Source organism: Stegostoma tigrinum, chromosome 25 (genome assembly GCF_030684315.1).
Source record: "Stegostoma tigrinum isolate sSteTig4 chromosome 25, sSteTig4.hap1, whole genome shotgun sequence".
Lineage (NCBI taxonomy): Eukaryota > Metazoa > Chordata > Chondrichthyes > Orectolobiformes > Stegostomatidae > Stegostoma > Stegostoma tigrinum.
The window spans coordinates 23,177,652-23,198,293 of record NC_081378.1 but is presented as its reverse complement, the minus strand read 5'-3'; the positions used below and the strand labels follow the sequence as shown (position 1 = coordinate 23,198,293).

The 20,642-nt window shown below is 41.3% G+C and overlaps 1 protein-coding gene across 4 annotated transcripts in view; it reads right to left on the bottom strand.

Moving 5' to 3' along the window:
* The window catches only part of orc5 (origin recognition complex, subunit 5), a 79,618-nt gene that overhangs the window by 57,625 nt on the left and 1,351 nt on the right, over window positions 1-20,642 (bottom strand). For 3 of the 4 annotated variants that reach the window (XM_059654560.1, XM_048554465.2, XM_059654561.1), the window contains exons 2-5: window positions 19,750-19,869; window positions 18,776-18,868; window positions 11,629-11,832; window positions 9,465-9,539 (exon numbers count right to left, since the gene is read on the bottom strand). In XM_059654560.1, the coding sequence (XP_059510543.1) occupies window positions 9,465-9,539; window positions 11,629-11,832; window positions 18,776-18,868; window positions 19,750-19,860 (483 nt within the window). In that variant the 5' untranslated portion in view covers window positions 19,861-19,869. Of the gene's footprint in view, window positions 1-9,464; window positions 9,540-11,628; window positions 11,833-17,528; window positions 17,794-18,775; window positions 18,869-19,749; window positions 19,870-20,642 lie in introns of those variants that run through there. The other variant, XM_059654562.1, reaches the window with a different exon arrangement.

Sequence of the window (20,642 nt, the reverse complement as noted above, 5' to 3'; positions counted from 1 at the left end):
TTCCATAAATAGGTAGTGCCTCATTGTGAGTTGCCCTGGATAAATTAATTATCATCTTAATACCCTTGAATTTAAGTGTTACTATGACAGCATCCCAAACCAAATGCTTGACCCCCCCCCTCCAGAAAAGTTATCATCCAACAACTTGTTGCTTCAATAACCCTCAACATCCAGAATCATTTAGTCAGTTTTCTGCACAAATACACAGGACCACCTCATACATGTCTCCTCACAGTTAAAAGTTCCGGTTTTCTCAATCTTTCCTAACAGCCCAGGCCCGTTGACACAGGGATCAGCCAGTGATTCTATAATGCATTGCCTTAACTTATTGACTAAATATCAGCTTTGTGTCTCAAATTATTGAGCCAGACAGTACTTACAAGATGACCTCAAATCACAGTAGTTTGATCACAACATTCTGACCTATATTTTTATTTTTCTGGTTGCATCATTCAGTGTTCTTGATGATTGTTGCTCTGAATTAAAAGTTTTGAAGCTAATAAACCTCTTCTATTCTTTTCAAATTCATTCGTGACTGCTTCAAAATAATCCAGGCAGCTCACAAACTTATTCTTTTCTGCATACTAACAATTTGTGTGAAACCTCATGCAATTGTTCTATTTGGATATCTTATCCAACTTCATGGAATCACAGAATGATGAGCATAGGAAACAGCCATCTGGTTCATCGTGCCATTGTCAGTTAAGCGCAAGATGGAGGAAGATTCATTTGTGGTTTATCAACAGAAACTTGCATCATTATCTGAACAACATTTCAAAACGGATTAAAAAAAAAGAGAAAAGGCGGAGGTATTACAAGGTTGCAGACAGCTAGCACAGACAATAGGGTGAATATCTTTCAGTCATGCTAGTGATTTCCCCAATCCATTTGAGATTAAATCTGTTTCCACTATCCTATAAGGCAAGGCAATTTAGATTATAACTTACCACATATCACATTTTTCCCCTCACACTGCCCCTGGTTCTTTTGCCAATTACCTGTGTTCTACGGCTATCACAGGAAACAATTTATTTACTCAATGAAAACCCTTCATGAATTTGAGAATGTTCATCAATTCTCCTCATAATTTCTGTTCAAAGAAAACAAACAGTTTCTCTAATCTTCCCACATAACTGAAATGTTTCAGCTGTTTCAAATAAATCTCTCTTCAACATCCCCAAGGCCTTCAGATTATTTTGAACAGTTTCATGAATCAGTTCCCCATAAAATGTCAGCAAGAATTCACCAGTAAGGGGGTGGGGGTGGGTTATCGTACTAGAAAGATGCCCCGTTCTTGGCCAGGGCCATCACCTTGTTGCCCAAGAACACAGATCTCTGCTTGTTAAAGAATTGGTGTAGCATCTCCCTCCTCAACACGGACTGCAAAATCTGTGCCACGGCACTTTCAACTCACTTTGGCACTCTGTTGGACCACATGAACCAGCCCCCGGACCAGTCCTACACTATACCAGGCTGGACCAGCCATGCAACATCACGTCTGGTCCAGGACGTGATCCATTATTCCCAGAGGGCTGGCCCATCAAGCATTTTTTCTCTCCCTTGATCAGGAAAAGGCATTTGACAGAATGGATCACAAGTGCCTACTAGGACACCGTGAGCATTCAGGTTCGGTACGCACTTTCTTGCCCGGATCCAACTGCTGTATGTTGCTGCAGACTGCCTTAGTGAATGTTAACCAGTCCCTGATGGTGCCCCTGCATTTTCAAAGAGCAGTGCCTCAAGGCTGCCCCTGTCCAGCCAGCTTTATTCTCTCTACGTAGAGCCATTCCTATGCCTCTTGCATAAACAGCTTTCGAGTTTGGCTATGTGCAGGCTGGGGATAGAGGTGGTTCTTTCGGCGTACGCTGACAATGTGCTCCTCATGTTCACAGACCCCACTGACCTACAGAGGATGCAGGAATGAAGCATCCACCACAAGGGTCAACTGGAGCAAGTGTTTGGGATTTCTGGTTGGTCTGTGGCAGGTGGACCCCTTGCCGGAGATGCTCTGGTGCTTCACGTGGAGTACCAGTCACCACCCCTACCAAGGAGCCCATCTTGCTCGACTTAGAAATCCTGGCCATCAAATTGACAAGTCGAAGACCAAGGTGACCACTCATCTAGCATGCTGGACAGAACTGCTTTGAGTGTTATCCCACAGGGCACATGTGCTAGTCATAAATCAGCTGCTGGCTGCCATGTTGTGGTACCAGCTTTGGTCCCTCCCCCAGCTTTGTCACCACCATCCAGAAAAGATCATCGAATTTTGAGGACAAGAGGCAACACTGCGTCACTGCTACAGTTCAGAGACTCCCTGAGGAGGGTTGTCAGGTGCTGCTGTGCCTTCGCATCCACGTGATGACTTTTCATCTTTAGAACCTGCAGATGCGTACGGTCATCTTCAGACCCTGTTGACATCCTCCTCCGTCAGTTGCAAGGCCTCTGTTACGACATGCAGCTCCTGCTCGTGGAGTGGTCTTCTTCTAGGAATCACAGTCTGGGGCAGGGTCAGCACACAACAGAGCTCGTCAGGGAGCTGCTGCTCAGGAACAGGTTCCTCGTCAAGCACAGTTTCTGATAGCCAAGGGAGGAGAGCGCTTGGGAAGCAGGGCTGATCCAGCTGCACTGGATAGCAGAGATGCAGCCTGGATAACGCCCTCACAGTCAACTGTGTTGGTGTCAGTCCACCTTCTGTTCCAAGCCATCCAAAACTTGACAGATGAGGCACTCGGCACAACACCTCGGTTGCACTTGATAGCTCATGCACATGACGTGCTTCCAGACAAATTGATATGCTGGATCGAAATTCTATTTTGCCTCTGGTGCAGGCCCTCCCCCATGTGTCACAATCTGAGCCATTCGAGGGATATCCAGCGCCCTTTCGAACTGCACAGAAGCATTTTTGTACAAGGTGATGCGGCACATTCTCCACTGCTATGCCTTCACCCACTGCCCAAACTCGCCTTGGTATAATATTTTGCCCTCCAGCGACAGAGATCCCCAGCAGAAGATCCTCTCCTTTTATATCAGGGACCTGGGGTCAACAGGGCTTCAGTGCGGATGGGCAAGTTCATTGGGTGCCAGTCCACAAGCATGTTGTGTGGCCTGGAGGAGACGGTCTCCCACTTATGCAAAATGTATTTGTCTGCAGTCTCTTTTGTTAGCTTTTGAAGGAGCTGCTGTTAAAATTTTGGTTGCACTTCAGCCTCTGATGGTAGTGGTGGTGATGGTAGTGTTTGGCTGGAGGGAGCAAGTCTACGAGCCTTCTCATAGTTTTGCTCCTGGGCCTAGCCACAAGACGGCCATCCAGGCAGCTGACCGAAGAGGAGCTCATTGTTTCTGGCTGTCTGACCCTGTTTCAGTTACGTCCATGCTCAGGTGTCCCTACAGAGGGAGCATGCAGTGCTCACTGGCATGGTCGAGACTTTGGAGACTGCTGGACGCCACAGGGACTGGAGTGCATTATCAGTCTGGATAATGATATTCTGATTTAGTTAATTTTATCTGTAGCATAAGCTTCCATTTTGCCTTTTGAGTTTGCGTTTGTTTTCAGTTTGGTGCCCCAGGAAGACGGCTGTTTTATTTTCCCCTTGTTCCTATTTTGGGCCTCTTGGAAGGGCCCATGGCACTTGTTTTTACTTCCGTTCTATTCTGTCTCAGATGTGCTTGATGGAGATCGGTGTGAGAGGAATTTTATATTCAGTTGAAATGAACAGGGTAACATCCTCTGGATTTTAAACTATTGTTGTCCTTATCATAGGAGTGATCGATGGGGACGGAACAGAGGGCATTTATATATTTAGTTGGTCATTTGTTTGCTTAATTTTTTTTTATTTGATTTTGCTTAAGTTTATTTTCATTTTGGCCCCCTCTGGTCCCTGTCCAAAAGTGGTTGGCAGGGACACAGTCAAGGCACAGTCACTTTTTTTTGCTCATTTATCTGCTTCTTTTCCCTCCCCCAGGGTGATAGTGTCTTTATTTTTGTTTAACAAAGTCAAGGTAGCCTTATACAGATAACAAGGTGTGGAGGTGAATGAACACAGCAGGCCAAGCAACATCTTAGGAGCACATCTAATGTTTCAAAAGAGCAGAGCGGACCTTGCTTTGTGTTTCATCTGCTGCTGTCCTGTCCTGGGACTGTCTGATGGGGAAAATGTCGGGTGGGGGTGGAGTCTTGGTTTTTTTTATTCCTATTTACACCTCTCATTTAAAAGAGTGGAGGGCAGTTTATCGGACTGGAAACCTGCAACGAGCAGTGTTCCACAGGGATTGGTGCTGGGTCTGTGTGAATTTGGATGAGAATATAGAAAGCGAGGTTAGTAAGTTTTCCAATGAGACCAAAATTGATGGTATAGTAGACAATCATGGTTATCTAAGATCACAAAGGGATCTTGATTAATTGGATGTATGAGCTGAAGAGATGCACATGGAGTTCAATTTAAATAAATATGAGGTATTGCATTTTGGTAAAATGAACAAAGGCAGGACTTATACTGTTAACGTTAGGGGGCTACTGTGTACAGTTCTGGTTGCACTGCTGTAGGAAGGATATTATTAAATTGGAGATGGTGCAAAAAAAGATTTGCAAGGACGTTACCAAGACTGGAGGGTTCGAGTTATGTGGAGAGGCTGGGACTTCTTCACTGAAGTATTTAAGTTTATATCCTGAAGTTTATAAAATCAAGAGGGGTATAGGTAAGGTGAACAGCAAAGGTCCACACAGCATAACTTTAAGGTGAGAGGAGAAAGGTTTGAAAAGGGACCTGTGGAGGGCAAGATTTTCATACAGAGGGTTGGTCATATGTGGAATGAACTGCCAGAGGTAGTGGCAGATGCATGCACAGTAACAACATTTGAGAGGCATTTGGACAGGTATATGACTAGGAAAGGTTTAGAACAATACAGTGCAGAACAGGCCCTCCGGCCCTCGATGTTGCGCCGACCTATGAAATAATCTAAGCCCCTCCCCCTACACTATCCCATCATCATCCATATGCGTATCCAAGGAATACAGGTTTATAGGGATATGGGCCGAATGCATGTTTTTGTGCTGTACTGATTATGTTAGCACCTCCCCATTAGGTGCTGGTGCCACTTCTGACATGCCCTTTTACATTCCTTTTGAACAAAGACTGAAGTCCTGTCTCCATGGCAGCCACAGAACGAGGAGCAGGCTTAGCACTGAGGTGGCAAATTGTGGAAAACAATGCTGTTGATAACATCATGCTGCAAATGTTGTCTCTCTAAAACCACAGAGCAGGACATATTAAAGGATAGTGACTGAAGAATCAAGGCTTTTGGCTGCAGAATTGTAATGTTAGGCTCCTGTTTGCCATGTCAAAAAGGAGAAGACCCATGTGATAGACAAGTACACAACTGACAGCAAAGGAGACTTTGTGGGGGTGACTGGGCTAGTTTATTTTTTTTTAATAGTGCTAGACCCTAGGTCGATGCCAAGTATCCATGCAGTTTTAGTTTTGTTTGACATTAGGGATTCTCATGGAGAAGACAACAATGCATTATCTGATGACCAATATTGCTACTTCTGTTCCAGCACAAACATCATTCAAGCGTTGCAATGGAAGTTCAGGTTCTTGCGATCATGGCTCTGGATATCAGATCACGAAAAAAATTCTTGAACAGATTTTCTCCCTGAAGGCCCTCCTTCTGCTCTGCATAGTCTATGCAGATTCTCCCAAGTCATGTCCAACACCTAAATTCTGTTCAATATCAAGAAGACACCTTCCTATGTCCTCCATGCCCAGGAGCAATTAGCTTATGCAGAAGCTTTGAAATCCATGAAAAAAAATCAACAGCACCTGCACCTGCACAACCCACACCCCAACCCCAACTCCCTGCTGACTTTTACATTTTTAACTATTGAAAAAAACAAGAATTGACATCGCTAAAAGAATTCAACCAACTTAATTATTCTGAGAAAGCACAGGCAAATAGCAGAGTTAGAATTCCCTGCTGTTTAACACGTGTTCAGCTGTGCAGAATATAAGAAGGCTAGAGCTGCTAAAGTGCAGCGCCAACAGCGATTCAGCAGTGCATGCTGATTCAAGACATTTCTGCCCCGAATCAACTCCAAACAGCCACAGTACAAGAAGGGCCATAAACAACTCTCTGTTCAGTACTGTTCTGCAAAGTACTGTCATTCTTCATAAAAACCAAAAGAACTGCAGATGCTGTAAATCAGAAACAAAAACAAATTGCTGGAAAAGCTCAACATGTCCGGCAGCTTCTGTGGAGAGAAAGCACAGTTAATGTCAAGGGTCGCTCAACCTGAATTGTTAACTGATTTCTCTTCACTGTCATTCTTCCTTCTGTCTGTTTTCAGATGCCTTCTACACATCCAGTCCTTTTCTTACCTAGCCTGACTTTTCCTGCTGTCTCAACTTGCATGGTCTTCAGTACAGGACTGCCTTTTTTGTGGGCATACTTTCACAAGTACTGATTGTTTAACTTGGGTAAAAAAAGCCAGGAGATTCTGAGACTGATCTTTCCGCAACCAGCTTCATTGGTTCGTTACTCTACACAGTGGATTCCAAGAACCTATGCGTGGGGTACTGCATGCAGGAGTTCAGGCGTTGGGGCCGAACTGTGACTAATATGAAGATAATTTAATCTTTTAGGATGCGCTGCTCTCCTTTATACTTCCAATGAGAATTCATTGTGCACTTCCTATTCTCTTCACCAATATGGCATCTTGCACAATTCACCATTGAAGTGTGCATATTGAACACCATTTTCACACCCAATTGGCACTCAACTAGTAGTCACTATGAAATGAAGTTCTATATTGAGGGGTTTGGAACATCTTCCCTAAACTGCATGGCCTTAAAAAATTGAAGAGACAACCATCAGAGATATAAACAAAACTGGAGTTGTGAAAAAGCCAGAAATGAAACAATGCAGAGATCTCTGTTCTAGGCTGGAAAAGACTGCAGTATGAAATGGGGAAAGATATGGAGGGAATTGCAAGCAAGGACAAGAATATTAAAATTGAGACCTTGTTAAGACTAGAAATCAGTGTAGGTCAGTAAGCACAAGAGTGATAAGTGAACAGGGTTAAGTACCAAGCTAAGATCGGAACAGATGAGTGCTTTTAATCTAAGATGAGAGACCAATAAAAGAACAATAAAATAGTCACATCTCAGGTTTAAACAAAAGAAGAGTATGGATGAGGGTTTTAGCACCAAGGAATTTGGAACCGATCAGAGACAGCCATTACCAATGTGGTGTAAGTGGGCTGATTTTTTGATGTGAGGCTGGATGAACACAGCAGGCCAAGCAGCATCTCAGGAGCACAAAAGCTGACGTTTTGGGCCTAGACCCTTCATCAGAGAGGGGGATGGGGGGAGGGAACTGCAACCAGCTTGTAACTGATGCCCATTTCAAGCCCACCGACTCCCACAGCTACCTAGAATACACCTCCTCCCACCCACCCTCCTGCAAAAATTCCATCCCCTATTCCCAATTCCTCCGCCTCCGCCGCATCTGCTCCCACGATAAGACATTCCACTCCCGCACATCCCAGATGTCCAAGTTCTTTAAGGACCGCAACTTTCCCCCCACGGTGATCGAGAACGCCCTTGACCGCGTCTCCCGCATTTCCCGCGACACATCCCTCACACCCCGCCCCCGCCACAACTGCCCCAAGAGGATCCCCCTCGTTCTCACACACCACCCTACCAACCTCCGGATACAATGCATCATCCTCCGACACTTCCGCCATTTACAATCCGACCCCACCACCCAGGACATTTTTCCATCCCCTCTCCTGTCTGCTTTCCGGAGAGACCACTCTCTCCGTGACTCCCTTGTTCGCTCCACACTGCCCTCCAACCCCACCACACCCGGCACCTTCCCCTGCAACCGCAGGAAATGCTACACTTGTCCCCACACCTCCTCCCTCACCCCCATCCCAGGCCCCAAGATGACATTCCACATTAAGCAGAGGTTCACCTGCACATCTGCCAATGTGGTATACTGCATCCACTGTACCCGGTGCGGCTTCCTCTACATTGGGGAAACCAAGCGGAGGCTTGGGGACCGCTTTGCAGAACACCTCCGCTCAGTTCGCAACAAACAACTGCACCTCCCAGTCGCAAACCATTTCCACTCCCCCTCCCATTCTCTAGATTACATGTCCATCATGGGCCTCCTGCAGTGCCACAATGATGCCACCCGAAGGTTGCAGGAACAGCAACTCCTATTCCGCCTGGGAACCCTGCAGCCATATGGTATCAATGTGGACTTCACCAGTTTCAAAATCTCCCCTTCCCCTACTGCATCCCTAAACCAGCCCAGTTCGTCCCCTCCCCCCACTGCACCACACAACCAGCCCAGCTCTTGCCCCCCACCCACTGCATCCCAAAACCAGTCCAACCTGTCTCTGCCTCCCTAACCGGTTCTTCCTCTCACCCATCCCTTCCTCCCACCCCAAGCCGCACCCCCAGCTACCTACTAACCTCATCCCACCTCCTTGACCTGTCCGTCTTCCCTGGACTGACCTATCCCCTCCCTACCTCCCCACCTACACTCTCTCCACCTATCTTCTTTACTCTCCATCTTTGGTCCGCCTCCCCCTCTCTCCCTATTTATTCCAGTTCCCTCCCCCCATCCCCCTCTCTGATGAAGGGTCTAGGCCCGAAACGTCAGCTTTTGTGCTCCTGAGATGCTGCTTGGCCTGCTGTGTTCATCCAGCCTCACATTTTATTATCTTGGAATCTCCAGCATCTGCAGTTCCCATTATCTCTGATTTTTTGATGTACAGCATTTGGGATTGTAAGTCAATGCTCATGGTGGGGAGCAAGGGCAACAGCTTCAGTACTTGAAACAAATTTTAATGTAATCAAACCAATCATGGATTCCATTCTATCAACAATTTTCTATGATCAATATTCTTTGTTAATCCTCCACAGCAATTAAGTATATTTCCAGATTATCTAACATAATCCTCTAACAAGTTCCATGCACCACAGTAATCATTTTACCTCTGCTTGTCCAAAGCTGCAGGAATTCTGAAGCAAACATGCTTTGTGGCAGTTGCGGTTTGTCCAAATCTGCACAAATTGTATCATGTTCGAACAAAGGATAAAAGTATGCAGTTTGCAAAAATATGATTTAGAAAATACTAAGACTGTAAAGATTTGCAAAGAAGAATTTACTGCTACCACAACAGCTAAAAGAATGTGCATCAACTTCTGGTCCTCTTCTGGTCTTTAGCTGGGTTCCAGCTATAGGGACAGAGGTAGCTCCATGTGCATAGCAAACATAATACACTCAACAACAAAATTAGAAACTTTGCATCTAACAGCAAGCTTAAAGCCATTTTCTGTTGGACTGTACATTTATTTTCCTAACAATATTTTCAAGATTTCAATCTATTTGAGAGTGAAAATAATACAAGATTGTTACAGGAAATAATTATAGCCATTAAGAGACCAGCGACTTACCAATTCTTGAAACCTCAGAAATCCAGGCAACAAGTTTGAATCCATTTCCCTCAAATGTTCTGCTTTATCCAACACCTTAAATTAAGGCAGGTATTCCATTTAGAATTTACACAAGATACTTAGCCTCCATCAACACATGCATCTTCCACCTTGTCATTTTATTCAAATATGTGCAATTTTAAAAATAATTTATAAAAATATGATATTCTTCTTACAGTTAGCTAAAAATATTTAAACAGTATCTAACAGGGAGTAGCTACTGACTCCCAAAAAGTCCTAAGTCCCAGGAAAGTCATCACTTGCATCGTAGGGTGATTAAAAAGCAGCCGTGCAACAGAAGTATCGCTAACAATGTTTCAAAATTCTTTACATTCTGGAAGAAATGCATAACACTGCAAAATATAAATATAACCTATATTCAAGAAAGAGTCACTTTGTGTAGCAAGTACAAGTGTGCAGAAGCCATGCACTGGCATGAGTGCGGAGCTTCTGAGCAGCTGTACGGCTACGCAACTTTGAGAAAAACTTTTGATGATGGGAATCATAAGGGTGGACATCAAGAAAATATTTTGAGAAGTCTGGAAGTAGGGAACACAATTTAAAATGAAGAACTCATTCCTTTCACACAGAAGGGGAGATTTCTTTGTTCCATTCCAGGAGGATTGTTAGTCAGTGGAATTCCCTTTTCTCAATGGAGGCTGAATCATTGATTCAAGGCAGATTTGGATAGATTTTTGAAAGACAAGAGAGTCCAGGACGACGGAGAGATGACAGCAAAGTGCAGCTGAGACAACAAGAGATCATCCTTTAGCATATCTCATGGTAAAGCAGGCTGAAAGGGCCAAAAGCAGTAAAACGTTGTTATGGCACGGTAGTAGTGTCCTTACCTCTGAACTTGAAGGCCCAGGTGAAGTTCCACCTGCTCCAAGTTGATCGAAAATATCTACTACACCATCATTCTTCCAAACCTTCTCTGCGGCTGCAAAACCTGGGTGACCTATTACCAACACTGAACGAATACCTAATCCATACCATCAGTGCTGCCTAAGGAAAATCCTGTGTTAACTGGACGGATCACTACATAAATACTAGCATCCTCCACGAAGGAGGTAACCCAAGCATAGAGGCAACCAACCATTCTCAAAACCACAGCTGCTCTGGACATGTCACTGTATCAGAATGCCTAACACTGACCTCCCAAAGAGCATGTTAGTTTTTAGATCCAAGTTTTACCGGAAATGGATAGAACAACTAGGAGCAAATAGAACCAAGGGACATGTTTAAAAATAAAACAGAAAAAAAAACAGAGGTTAGATACCAGGAAGAATCCCCTTCCTGACAAGCATCTAACAGAAGAAATGGCTAATTTAGTGACAAGTTGAAATAACCATGTTAACCTGAGCTTCAATTATTTGTTTCAGAGTTTGGAAAATTCCTCTACACTTCAAGTAAAAGTTGGCTAAAGATTTCTGCCTCCGCTCTCATTTCCGGTCTCTCCTAAGAGTTGGCTTTTCCACAGGTTGGAGGGGTAGGGAACATTAATAGCCTTTCTCACCCTTTGATACGTCAAATTATTCAATATTCTATGGTGTGAAACCATCCGCTGCCAAATACAGTGTATATAGAATTTCTCAACAATTCGGTAATAATCTGATCTGCAAAGATCAACCAAGACTCTGATTCAATTCTGGGGATCTGCACTGAGTTAGCTCTCTGGCTGACAGATTCAATAACACCAACAGCTTCAGCAAGACTGATCATGAGGAAAGCAAAAGATAAACCAGCACTTTGATTCCTTATCAGTATTGCAAAATCCTTGATTGAATTAGATATATGGGCAACAAGTAAGGAAAAATTTGAACTGTCTTCCAATTAACTCCATGGTATTATCGCCTGCAACACTCAGAAAAAGGAAAACATGAGGAATACATATTAGGAGAGCATGTTACCACATCTGGTAATGGGAAATATGGGTGCAAAAAGGAAACACGTCTTTTAATAAGATGAGTAATTTTGGTTCACAACCAAGCTAACCTCAACAGTACAGCATAGAGTCACCCTACTGCGCCAACAATATGATAAATCTGCCAGATTTATTCCATTCTGTTATATGATTCCCTGAAATGCTAATTTTTAAAAAGTAATTTCATCATCATTTACTTACAATGTAGACAGTTTGATTGTGCAAATTCTGTTTGTGGATCACTTGCTTATAAAGTAGAACGAATTCATTGAGTGTGTTACACTGCAGATAAGAAGAGTATTCATTCTTGGGGGATAGAGAATGACCCTGCAGCTCATTAAGTATTTGTTCAAAAAGCATCCTTGAAGAAAAACATTCCACACAATTCACAATCACATGAGGAAACTGTAAAGAAACAAAAACAATATATTAAACTACAACAGGAACAGAAAAAAAAACCTGCAAGTACTCCTAACGTATGATCACATTACAAGGAATATAAATATAGAGCCCTAACAGACTAGAAAGACTGTTTCAACATCTGGGCCTGGGTTTCTCTTTTCCTGCCTTTACAAGTTCAGTTACGAACAACCTGCAGCACCAACCCAGTTTCCCCAAGTCAGGAGACCAGGCATTCAGCCAGTACTCAAAAGATCACTTTTATAGGCATTTTCCATCCATTTATAATATTTGAGCCCCATTGTGACTGCAATTTCAAGTCTAACACAACCTTTGCAGGAAGTGAGTGCAATTGGGATGAATGAAAAACAAAGGGAAATAGACAGGGTACTTTGAAACTATTGGCCCAACTCTACACACCCCCTTGTCTCAAGTATCGCGTGACCAGCAAGTAACTCTAGGCAACAGGATTACTCAGATTTGGCCAGTGACAGAACCAAAATGGAAAGACTTTCAATAAAGGTGCAACACAGCAGGATTGAGTGTTCTTGTGCATGAAACACAAAGTTAGCCTGCAAGACCAGCAAGTAATTAATGTAGGAAAGTGTGGTGTGGAGGAAACAGGTACAATTACAACATTAAAAGGCATCTGGATGGGTACCTGAATAGGAAGGGTTTCAGAGGGATATGGGACAAATGCTGCTAAAAAGGGATTAGATCAGATTGAGATGTCTGGTTAGTGTGAACAAGTTGGACCGAAGGGCCTGTTTCCATGCTGTATGACTCTTGATATTCCATTTTCATAACAGGCGGGAAAACACAATGGCGCTTCATTGGAGGCTGCACTAATGACGTTACCCAGTAGGGTAATGAAACGTCTGCAGAAAAACAAATTTCGCCAGCTCAGCGAGCCAACCAACCACACCATGCACAACCCAAGCTACAAATCTATTCAAAAATCTTATTCCATTTTCTGTTTAAAGAAAATTCCGATGCTTGGAATATAATAGCTAATAGCCTGATCAAATAAAAATCTGCATCTAGACCACCGAGCAGCGTCTAATATTTATTTTCTTATCAGTACTATCTTATAGATAGAAACCAGCAAATAACTTCAGTATAATACTTTCTGGCGATTAAAGAAACCCCTCATCTGAAAATTAACTTTTATTTACCAATCTACTTTGATGCTCAACTTATTAGAAACATTCATTTTTCAGGAGACAGCAGAATCCAATTAAAGTCCTTTCAAAAAAACACTGAAAAATGATGATAATGGGCAAAGCCATCTTTGATTCATGAAAATGATTTCCCCTTACAAGAAAATGCTGAACTTACAAAAAAAAAGGACTGAGGGAAGAACTTAGAAAACCACTCCAGATATAGTCTTACCTGTGCCCTGTATGACTCAAGTGTAACCTCTGAATTTTTGTATTCAATTCTCACGATAAACAATAACATTCTATTAAGCTTTCCTATTTACTCACTGTACATGCCTACTAGATTTTGAGATTCACTTACTTGGGCCCCCAAGTTAATTCTGTAATCTTTCATCATTTAGATAATAATTCCTTTTTATTTTGTGCCAAAATGGACAATTTCACATTTGTGTACACTGTACATAATTTGTCAAATTTGTTCACTCACTTAACCAACACAAATACCCAAGATTCAATCTAGCTTCAAAGTATACGTTCCCGAAGTACACCTTTAATAATTACGTGACTTCTTACTCTTCACACAATGAAAACAAAATTTGCTCACTAAATGTCATCATTAAGCAACAATATTAATTGATTTCACTGAAACAGGAAATGAATCAGTTTCATCACATAATACCTGATTCTTTATGAAATAACAGTGACCATAATGTAACATTTGTTTTCTAAGTAACATTATGAATATGAATAATCAGATCTCAAAATGCATTTGTAGAATGGACAAACATCAAAACAGAACACTATGTAAAGAATCAACAGTCCTATTTATCTTTTACTAAAAAAAGAGAACTTTGAGGTTGGTTGGCTCGCCAAGCTGCTTTGTTGTTCTGCAGACGTTTCATTACACTGGATAATAAAGTGTGGAGCTGGATGAACACAGCTGGTCAAGCAGCATCTCAGGAGCACAAAAGCTGATGTTTCGGGCCTAGGCCTTTCATGGGTAACATCATCAGTGCAGCCTCCAATGAAGCGGTGTGTTTTCCCACCTGGTTTTTAAACTCTGGAGTCTGTTGAGCTGAATTGCCACTATGAAGGAAAACCGGAAGTAAGGAGTGTATATGGGGTTCAATATGTTTATTAATAGCATGCCTCATGGAGTACCAGGCTTCTAGGAATTCCTGTGTCTGCTTCTACTTAGCTTGTCCCAGGATTTTGGTGTTGTCTCAAGTCGAATCAGTGGTTCTCCTTATCCACGTGGATTGAGATGAGGGAGTATTGGTCGTGTCTATTTGTACCCGGTTGGTGTTCATGTACCCTTGTTGTTAGCTTCCTTCCTATTTGTCCGTTGTAGTGTTTTTCCACAGTCTCTGCAGGGGATCTTATAAAGATGACATTGGTCCTGTCCATGGCGAGAGTGGGTCTCTACTTTGGGTGAGCAGTTGTCGTAGGGTTGATGTGGGCTTATGTGCCACTCTGATGCCCAGCAGTCATAGGAATCTTGAGTTCCAATGTGTTCCTGATGTATAGTGGTGTGATGAGTTTGTCAGGGCATGTAGTATCTTCCTGATGTTGTTCGTGTAGGCATCTTCTGACCAGTTTTTTAGGTATCCAATATCTTTGAAAACCTGGATGAGGTATCCTTCTTCCTCTTGGCAGAGTTCTGTGTTGCTGCCCGTTTACATAGGGTTCGCACGCAGCTTCGTTTGTGTGTGTTGGGACTGTTGCTGTTGATTGTACCTGGTCTGTGTGTATGTGGCTTTTCTGTGTACTTTTGTTTGGAGTTCCCCATTTGTCTTGCGCTCTACCATGACATCCAGGAATGGGAGCTGTTTGTTTTTCTCCTCCTGTCTGGTGAATTTTATTCTGGTGAGGGTGTTGTTTACAAGTTTGTGTGCCTCTTTGAGTTTGGTCCGTTTTGGTTGGATGAGCAGAAGGACTCTAGTCTTTGCATCACTGCCTCTGCTATGAGTCCAGAGATAGGTGATCCCATGGGTGTCCCGTTGATTTGTTCCTATGATTGGCCGTTGAAAGTGATGTGGGTGGTGAGGCATAGGTCCAGTAGTTGGAGCAGGTTGTCTGTGGAGATGGTTTCACCGGAGTCTTGCTGTCATTCTTTCCCTTGCTTGTGGTATGTCTATTGATATAAATAAGGCAGTGACATCAAACAATATCATGGTCTCCTCATAGTCTATTCTTATGTTTTTGATGGAGTTGAGGAATTCTTGGGCTGCATGGATGGAGTGGGATGACTTGTGGACTCAGTGCCTGAGTCTCCTTTGTAGTTCCTTGGCTAATCTGTGTGATGAAGTGCCTGGTAGAGAGACTATGGGTATAGGAGGTACTTCTGGTTTGTGCACTTTCGGGAGGACACAGAATCGGGGTGCATTGGTTCCTTCGGGTTTCATTCTGAAGAAGTCTGTTTTGTTGATCTGTCCTGTCTAAGTCTTTTTAGCATGTAGCGGGCTCAACACACACAACTCAAGCTACAAATCTACTCCAAAACCTTAAAAGTAGAATTTTTAATTATGTTGTTACAACCATGCACAGTGATAGTGGGATCTGCTATTTGAGCCAAATTAGACCAAATTATAAAGATTTTTTAAAAAGTACTATCCCCTTAATAGGGGGTCTGGAGCAGAAACCAAAAAGTACAAAATTAAAAAGCACAAAATTAGAATTTAATAAAGTTGAAAAGTAATAATGCACACTAACTCCTGAATTGGCCAACAGCCATTGAAGGCTTTGAGAATAGACAGCACACAAGTCTACTCCAAGAACAAGGACATAACTCAAGAAGCGAGATAGGCGGTAAGGCCAAACAATCCTGCTCAACCAGCTGATGTTCATGGCCACCTTGAACAGGAAAATTCAGTCAGAAATACATGCCACCAGGTTATAGCCCAACAGGTTTACTTAAAATCACAAGCTTTTGGAGTGCTGCTCCTTCATCAGGCAAAGTGTTCTGAAAGGACCAATACCTGGTGCCACGTGGCTTCTGACTTTGTCCACCCCAGTCTAATACCGGCATCTCCACATCAGGAAATTTCAGCACTCAACTTCTGAGTAGAAACATGATTTGGTTTCATGGAGTTGGACTTGGCCACATGATCTGACTGTGACAGGATTCAAAATCATGACAATCATCTGATTAGATTATCATACATATGAAATTCCCATATCATCTTCTTTCAGCCACTGCACAGAAGCATCCATTTCTCCTCACACGGTAGTCACAATGGTGAGACCATCATCTGTTTGTACCACTGGCTTATATATTTAAATCCAATAGTGGATCTCCCAGTGGAGTCAGAAGATATGTTATCGATTGCTTGTTTTTAAAGCAACCTTATGTTGCAGCTCTAATATTCAAATCCTGTACTTTTTTCTCTCCCTCTCTCCCTAATTTTTGGGGAAGAGTTAATGGTTGACTGACTCAGTAGGGGAAGGAAATGCCAAAATGTCAGAATTTCCAATTATAGCTGGTTGCAGGCGACTTTTGGATTACTGGTGAGTTAGAAGATTATGAAATCCCTCTTATTTATGCTTTCAAAAACAAAGAGAAAGGGAATAGATCGACTATTGCGCATCACGGTAGTTGCCAGTACTCACACCTCAGAAGGTTGTGAATTCAAAATTTACACCTAGAGACTTAAGCACGGAAGTCAACATAAGTACTCTAATGTGGCAATACAGGAGTTACTGCTGTCAGATGTACTGGCTTTCAGATAATATGTTAAATAGAGGGCCAATCTACCCTCTTGGGTGATACAAACTCCCCATATCTCAATTCTGAAGAACAGCTCCAACTTAATACCGGCATCTTAACCAATATTTAACCTTCAAATCAACATTACAGGAAGATTCTCTGGCCATTATCACATCTTCGAGGAGCCTGCGAGTCAGAAATTGGCTACCATGTTTCTAATACTACACTAATAACAATACTTGTCTGTGAAGCACTTTGGGGTTTCCGGTCAACACGAAAGGCACGATTAAATCCAAACATTTCTCAAGGATCACTTGTGTTATCAACGTGACAAATCAACACCTATCTGCTTCATGACCTGGGGCACAAAACAGACAGTACAACTCAAATCCGGCAAATGACAAGTGCAGTTCGTTCATCAACATCCCAGTCAAGGTGGCCAGTGCATACTATGCAAACAGCAGAACCTATATTTACACAAACTTCTATACTTTTGTGACATGATATTTAACAATTTTTAAATAACTGTGGCTCAACATGAGTAAAGAAATGAGCATTTATTCTGTACCTTACAGACACTAATTCTGACGTCACCTTAGTTGTATAATGCAAAGACATATCAGTTCAAATGTTTGCAAAAGAAATAATATATGACTTGCAAATGGAACACTACATGCAATGGTGAGATAGCAGAAAGTTCAAATCATCACCATTAAATCTAAATGAAGTGATTTTACTTCAAAGAAAAACTCTTCCTACCTTCTACAGCAAAATACATAAAAAGGGAAACATGTAGCACAATAAATCTATTCTAGTCAGACAAGATTTATAAATACCTTTTGCAGCTAATGAGGTCCTCTTTATTTAGCAAATAGATTAGAGTCATTGCATAGCAATACATATTGTCCATATCACTTCCATTAAGATTTAAACAACTGCTTCTCAGTCATCATTCTTTCAGCTGGAGAAAATATGGTCAAACCTTTCAACATTTGTTAGTTTATCCCAAAGTCAGCAGGAAGTGTCCTTTTTTTAAAAAAACTGAAGACAGCGTGAAATCAAGCCAGCAAAGGTATGTTGCCCATCTTTCAAAGTACCATTCTGGAAAAATAATCAATGTTCAGATCTCTGGTCCAGAAAAACAGCAACTTCAATCTTAACTACTTAAATTATAAAAATGATTTGAAATCTGTAGTCATTTTACAAACTAAGCACAATTGCCATTCAAGAGAATATATTAGTTCCTGAGCTTAGAATGCAGAGTATAAAAACGTAATGAAGTTTTACAGTCAATTTCTTAAATCACATCACAATCTTGCAACTCTTTTTGTGTTTGCTTTTCAAAATGTCTCGCAACATACTGTATGTATTAGATGAAGTATGACTACTTTTATTGCGAAAATGAGAACTGCAAGAAACTGCAATCCATAAATTGTCAAAAATAATTACCAATGTGATACAAACATCAAACTTCACAGTAAAATACAATGATAGATATGTGAGGTATCAAACATTTCAAATACAAAATAAGGCAAGAAATAGCAGTCAAACTTACACCTTGAAAACAGACCAGTTTCATTCACATTTGAATATAATATCTTGTTTTGCAGAGTTCATCATTATTTCACACTCTTAGTTGACAATAAAAGTTATTTTTCATCTTAACAACTCAAATGTCAAGCATGCCTCTTGATTTTAAATACAGTTTTGAGTAAGTAGGTATTCTGGCATACTCTGGCACCACATAATGCTGGGAAAGCTCTTCATCTGACAAGTTATCATTCTAACATTTCCAGCTTCCAGCTTTTCTCTAGCTGGTGTAACCATTCACATCTCCAGTTTTCTTTCACATTTCACCCAAGATCATATTACAGCGTGCAAATGGAGATTTATCTTATTCTTGCCCAGTTTCATTATATTCTGCAGACCTTCGAACGTTTTCTACATCAGTAGCACTATACAAATGCAAGTTTTTGGAAATCCCTGTCACCGATGTGACAAATCTATAACTTAAGGTTCCCAGGTTATTACACTAAGTAAGTAATACGCTTGTTTGGCAAGTGGAGCTCTCATTTCATCTTACCTTCAATGTCTTCAGCAACGTTTGCGTCACACAGGTTTTCCCTGTGGCAGTATGTCCATATACAAAAATGGATGGATAACTATAATGGTGAGGCTGGAAGGTCAAATGAAATATTTGCACAATTACTGAAACATCTACAGGAGGTGTGTATTTCTTAAAACAAAGTTCTAGAGAATCTCATCGAACTAGTTTTTCTCACCCACGGTTATCTGAAAGATAGGCTGTGATTATTAGTATTGCATAGTAAATTAATGAACTGTATTTATTCAAAGCACCCTGGAAACTTCAGATTTTTTCTACCAATTATCTCCCATCCAATAAGACTAATGTACAACATAATCTATCATGATAACTTTGACACAGAATAACAAGTATAAAGCCTAATTTAAACTAAAGAAAAACTTGGCAGAATGAGTTAACAAGCATTGGTAAAATTGCTGTATTATCGACTGCAGCACCAACCAACTCTGCACTGACAGCAGATGCAAAGAACAATGAGATTTCAGAATTGAAGGCCAATGTCAAATGATGCACGAGATGCAAGAACAAGTGTGAAAAAAATTACACCATCTATCACAGGAATCCAATAACAATGATGCTAACAATAATGAAGACGATGATGAAGGTCCACATGCTGTTATCCAATCAGGATGTTCGGACAAATCATTTGGTAATTCAGATGGAGGTTCGTGATTTTGAAGGAATTCAATATTAAGTGTTGTAGTTGCTTTATCATTTCATTAATATTGAACAAAATTGAATGTTTACATTAATACAATATAAAATAAATATTACTGAATCAATTTACATTCTTTACTGTTATCCATTTTATTCCTTACAATGGTCGTTCCTGGGCACAAATTAAGCATGCATGTAAATCCCTCAAAGGCATGAACAGCAAAGGTCCACCTCAGAATTTTGGCCTAACAATATGGCATCAAAATTCAGCCAATTCATTTAAAATACAAAATTACCTCTCCCAGTATTGATTGCAGAGTTAAAATCTGAGGATCCCGACAAATCAATTTCTCTTTCAGTAAGAGGATTCTGTCTTCTGGATATTCACCATGATTAAGTTTAGACATCTTTACAAACTGTAGGAACAAAGTTCTCCCTTAGATTATAAAATATAAATTAAACATATTGAAAGATTATTCTCACTATTTCGTATAGGTATCAACTTACGCAATTATTGATGCTTTGAAGAATGTGATACTTTGTTTACCTACACTATTCATTTTCAAAATAATTTCTATGGTGTAATGTTGATAGAAACAGATCTATCACATTTGGAACAAATAGGACACCTAAACCTTCATAATAAAAGGCTTCCATTTTTGAATAATAGCAAATCAGGTTGCAAACAAAATAACGGACTGCAAATTTCAGTCATAAAGACACAGTACAGTAATGGCTACCTCAAGGACAAGAGGACAGGCATAACACGGATCCCGTTCTTGGGCTATCCTGTCAGGAGATTAGTGTCTGCATCCTGCAAATGTATACAAGATGCCTAAAAAGGCTCTTGTGGTGCAGCGCTACCTCTGAGCCAGGAGGCCTAGCGTCAAGTCCCATCTGCTCCAGAGATGTGTAATGACAACTCCAAACAGATTGATAAGGAAGTATAAATAAAAACATATGCGGTATTCAATGAATCAAGTCTTATGTGGCATTATTTAATTTGTAGACTTTTTTCGATCTGCAGCCTCATTCTTCCTCACTTTCGTAACTACAATGAGCAATTATATAATACTTTTAAGCATCAGAAAATATGCTAAAGCATACCCTCATAGAATCAGATTCAGCAAAACAAAAACATCATGAGGTGCACTTGAAAGATGAGGTGGAAGATTTAGTACGCATCTCA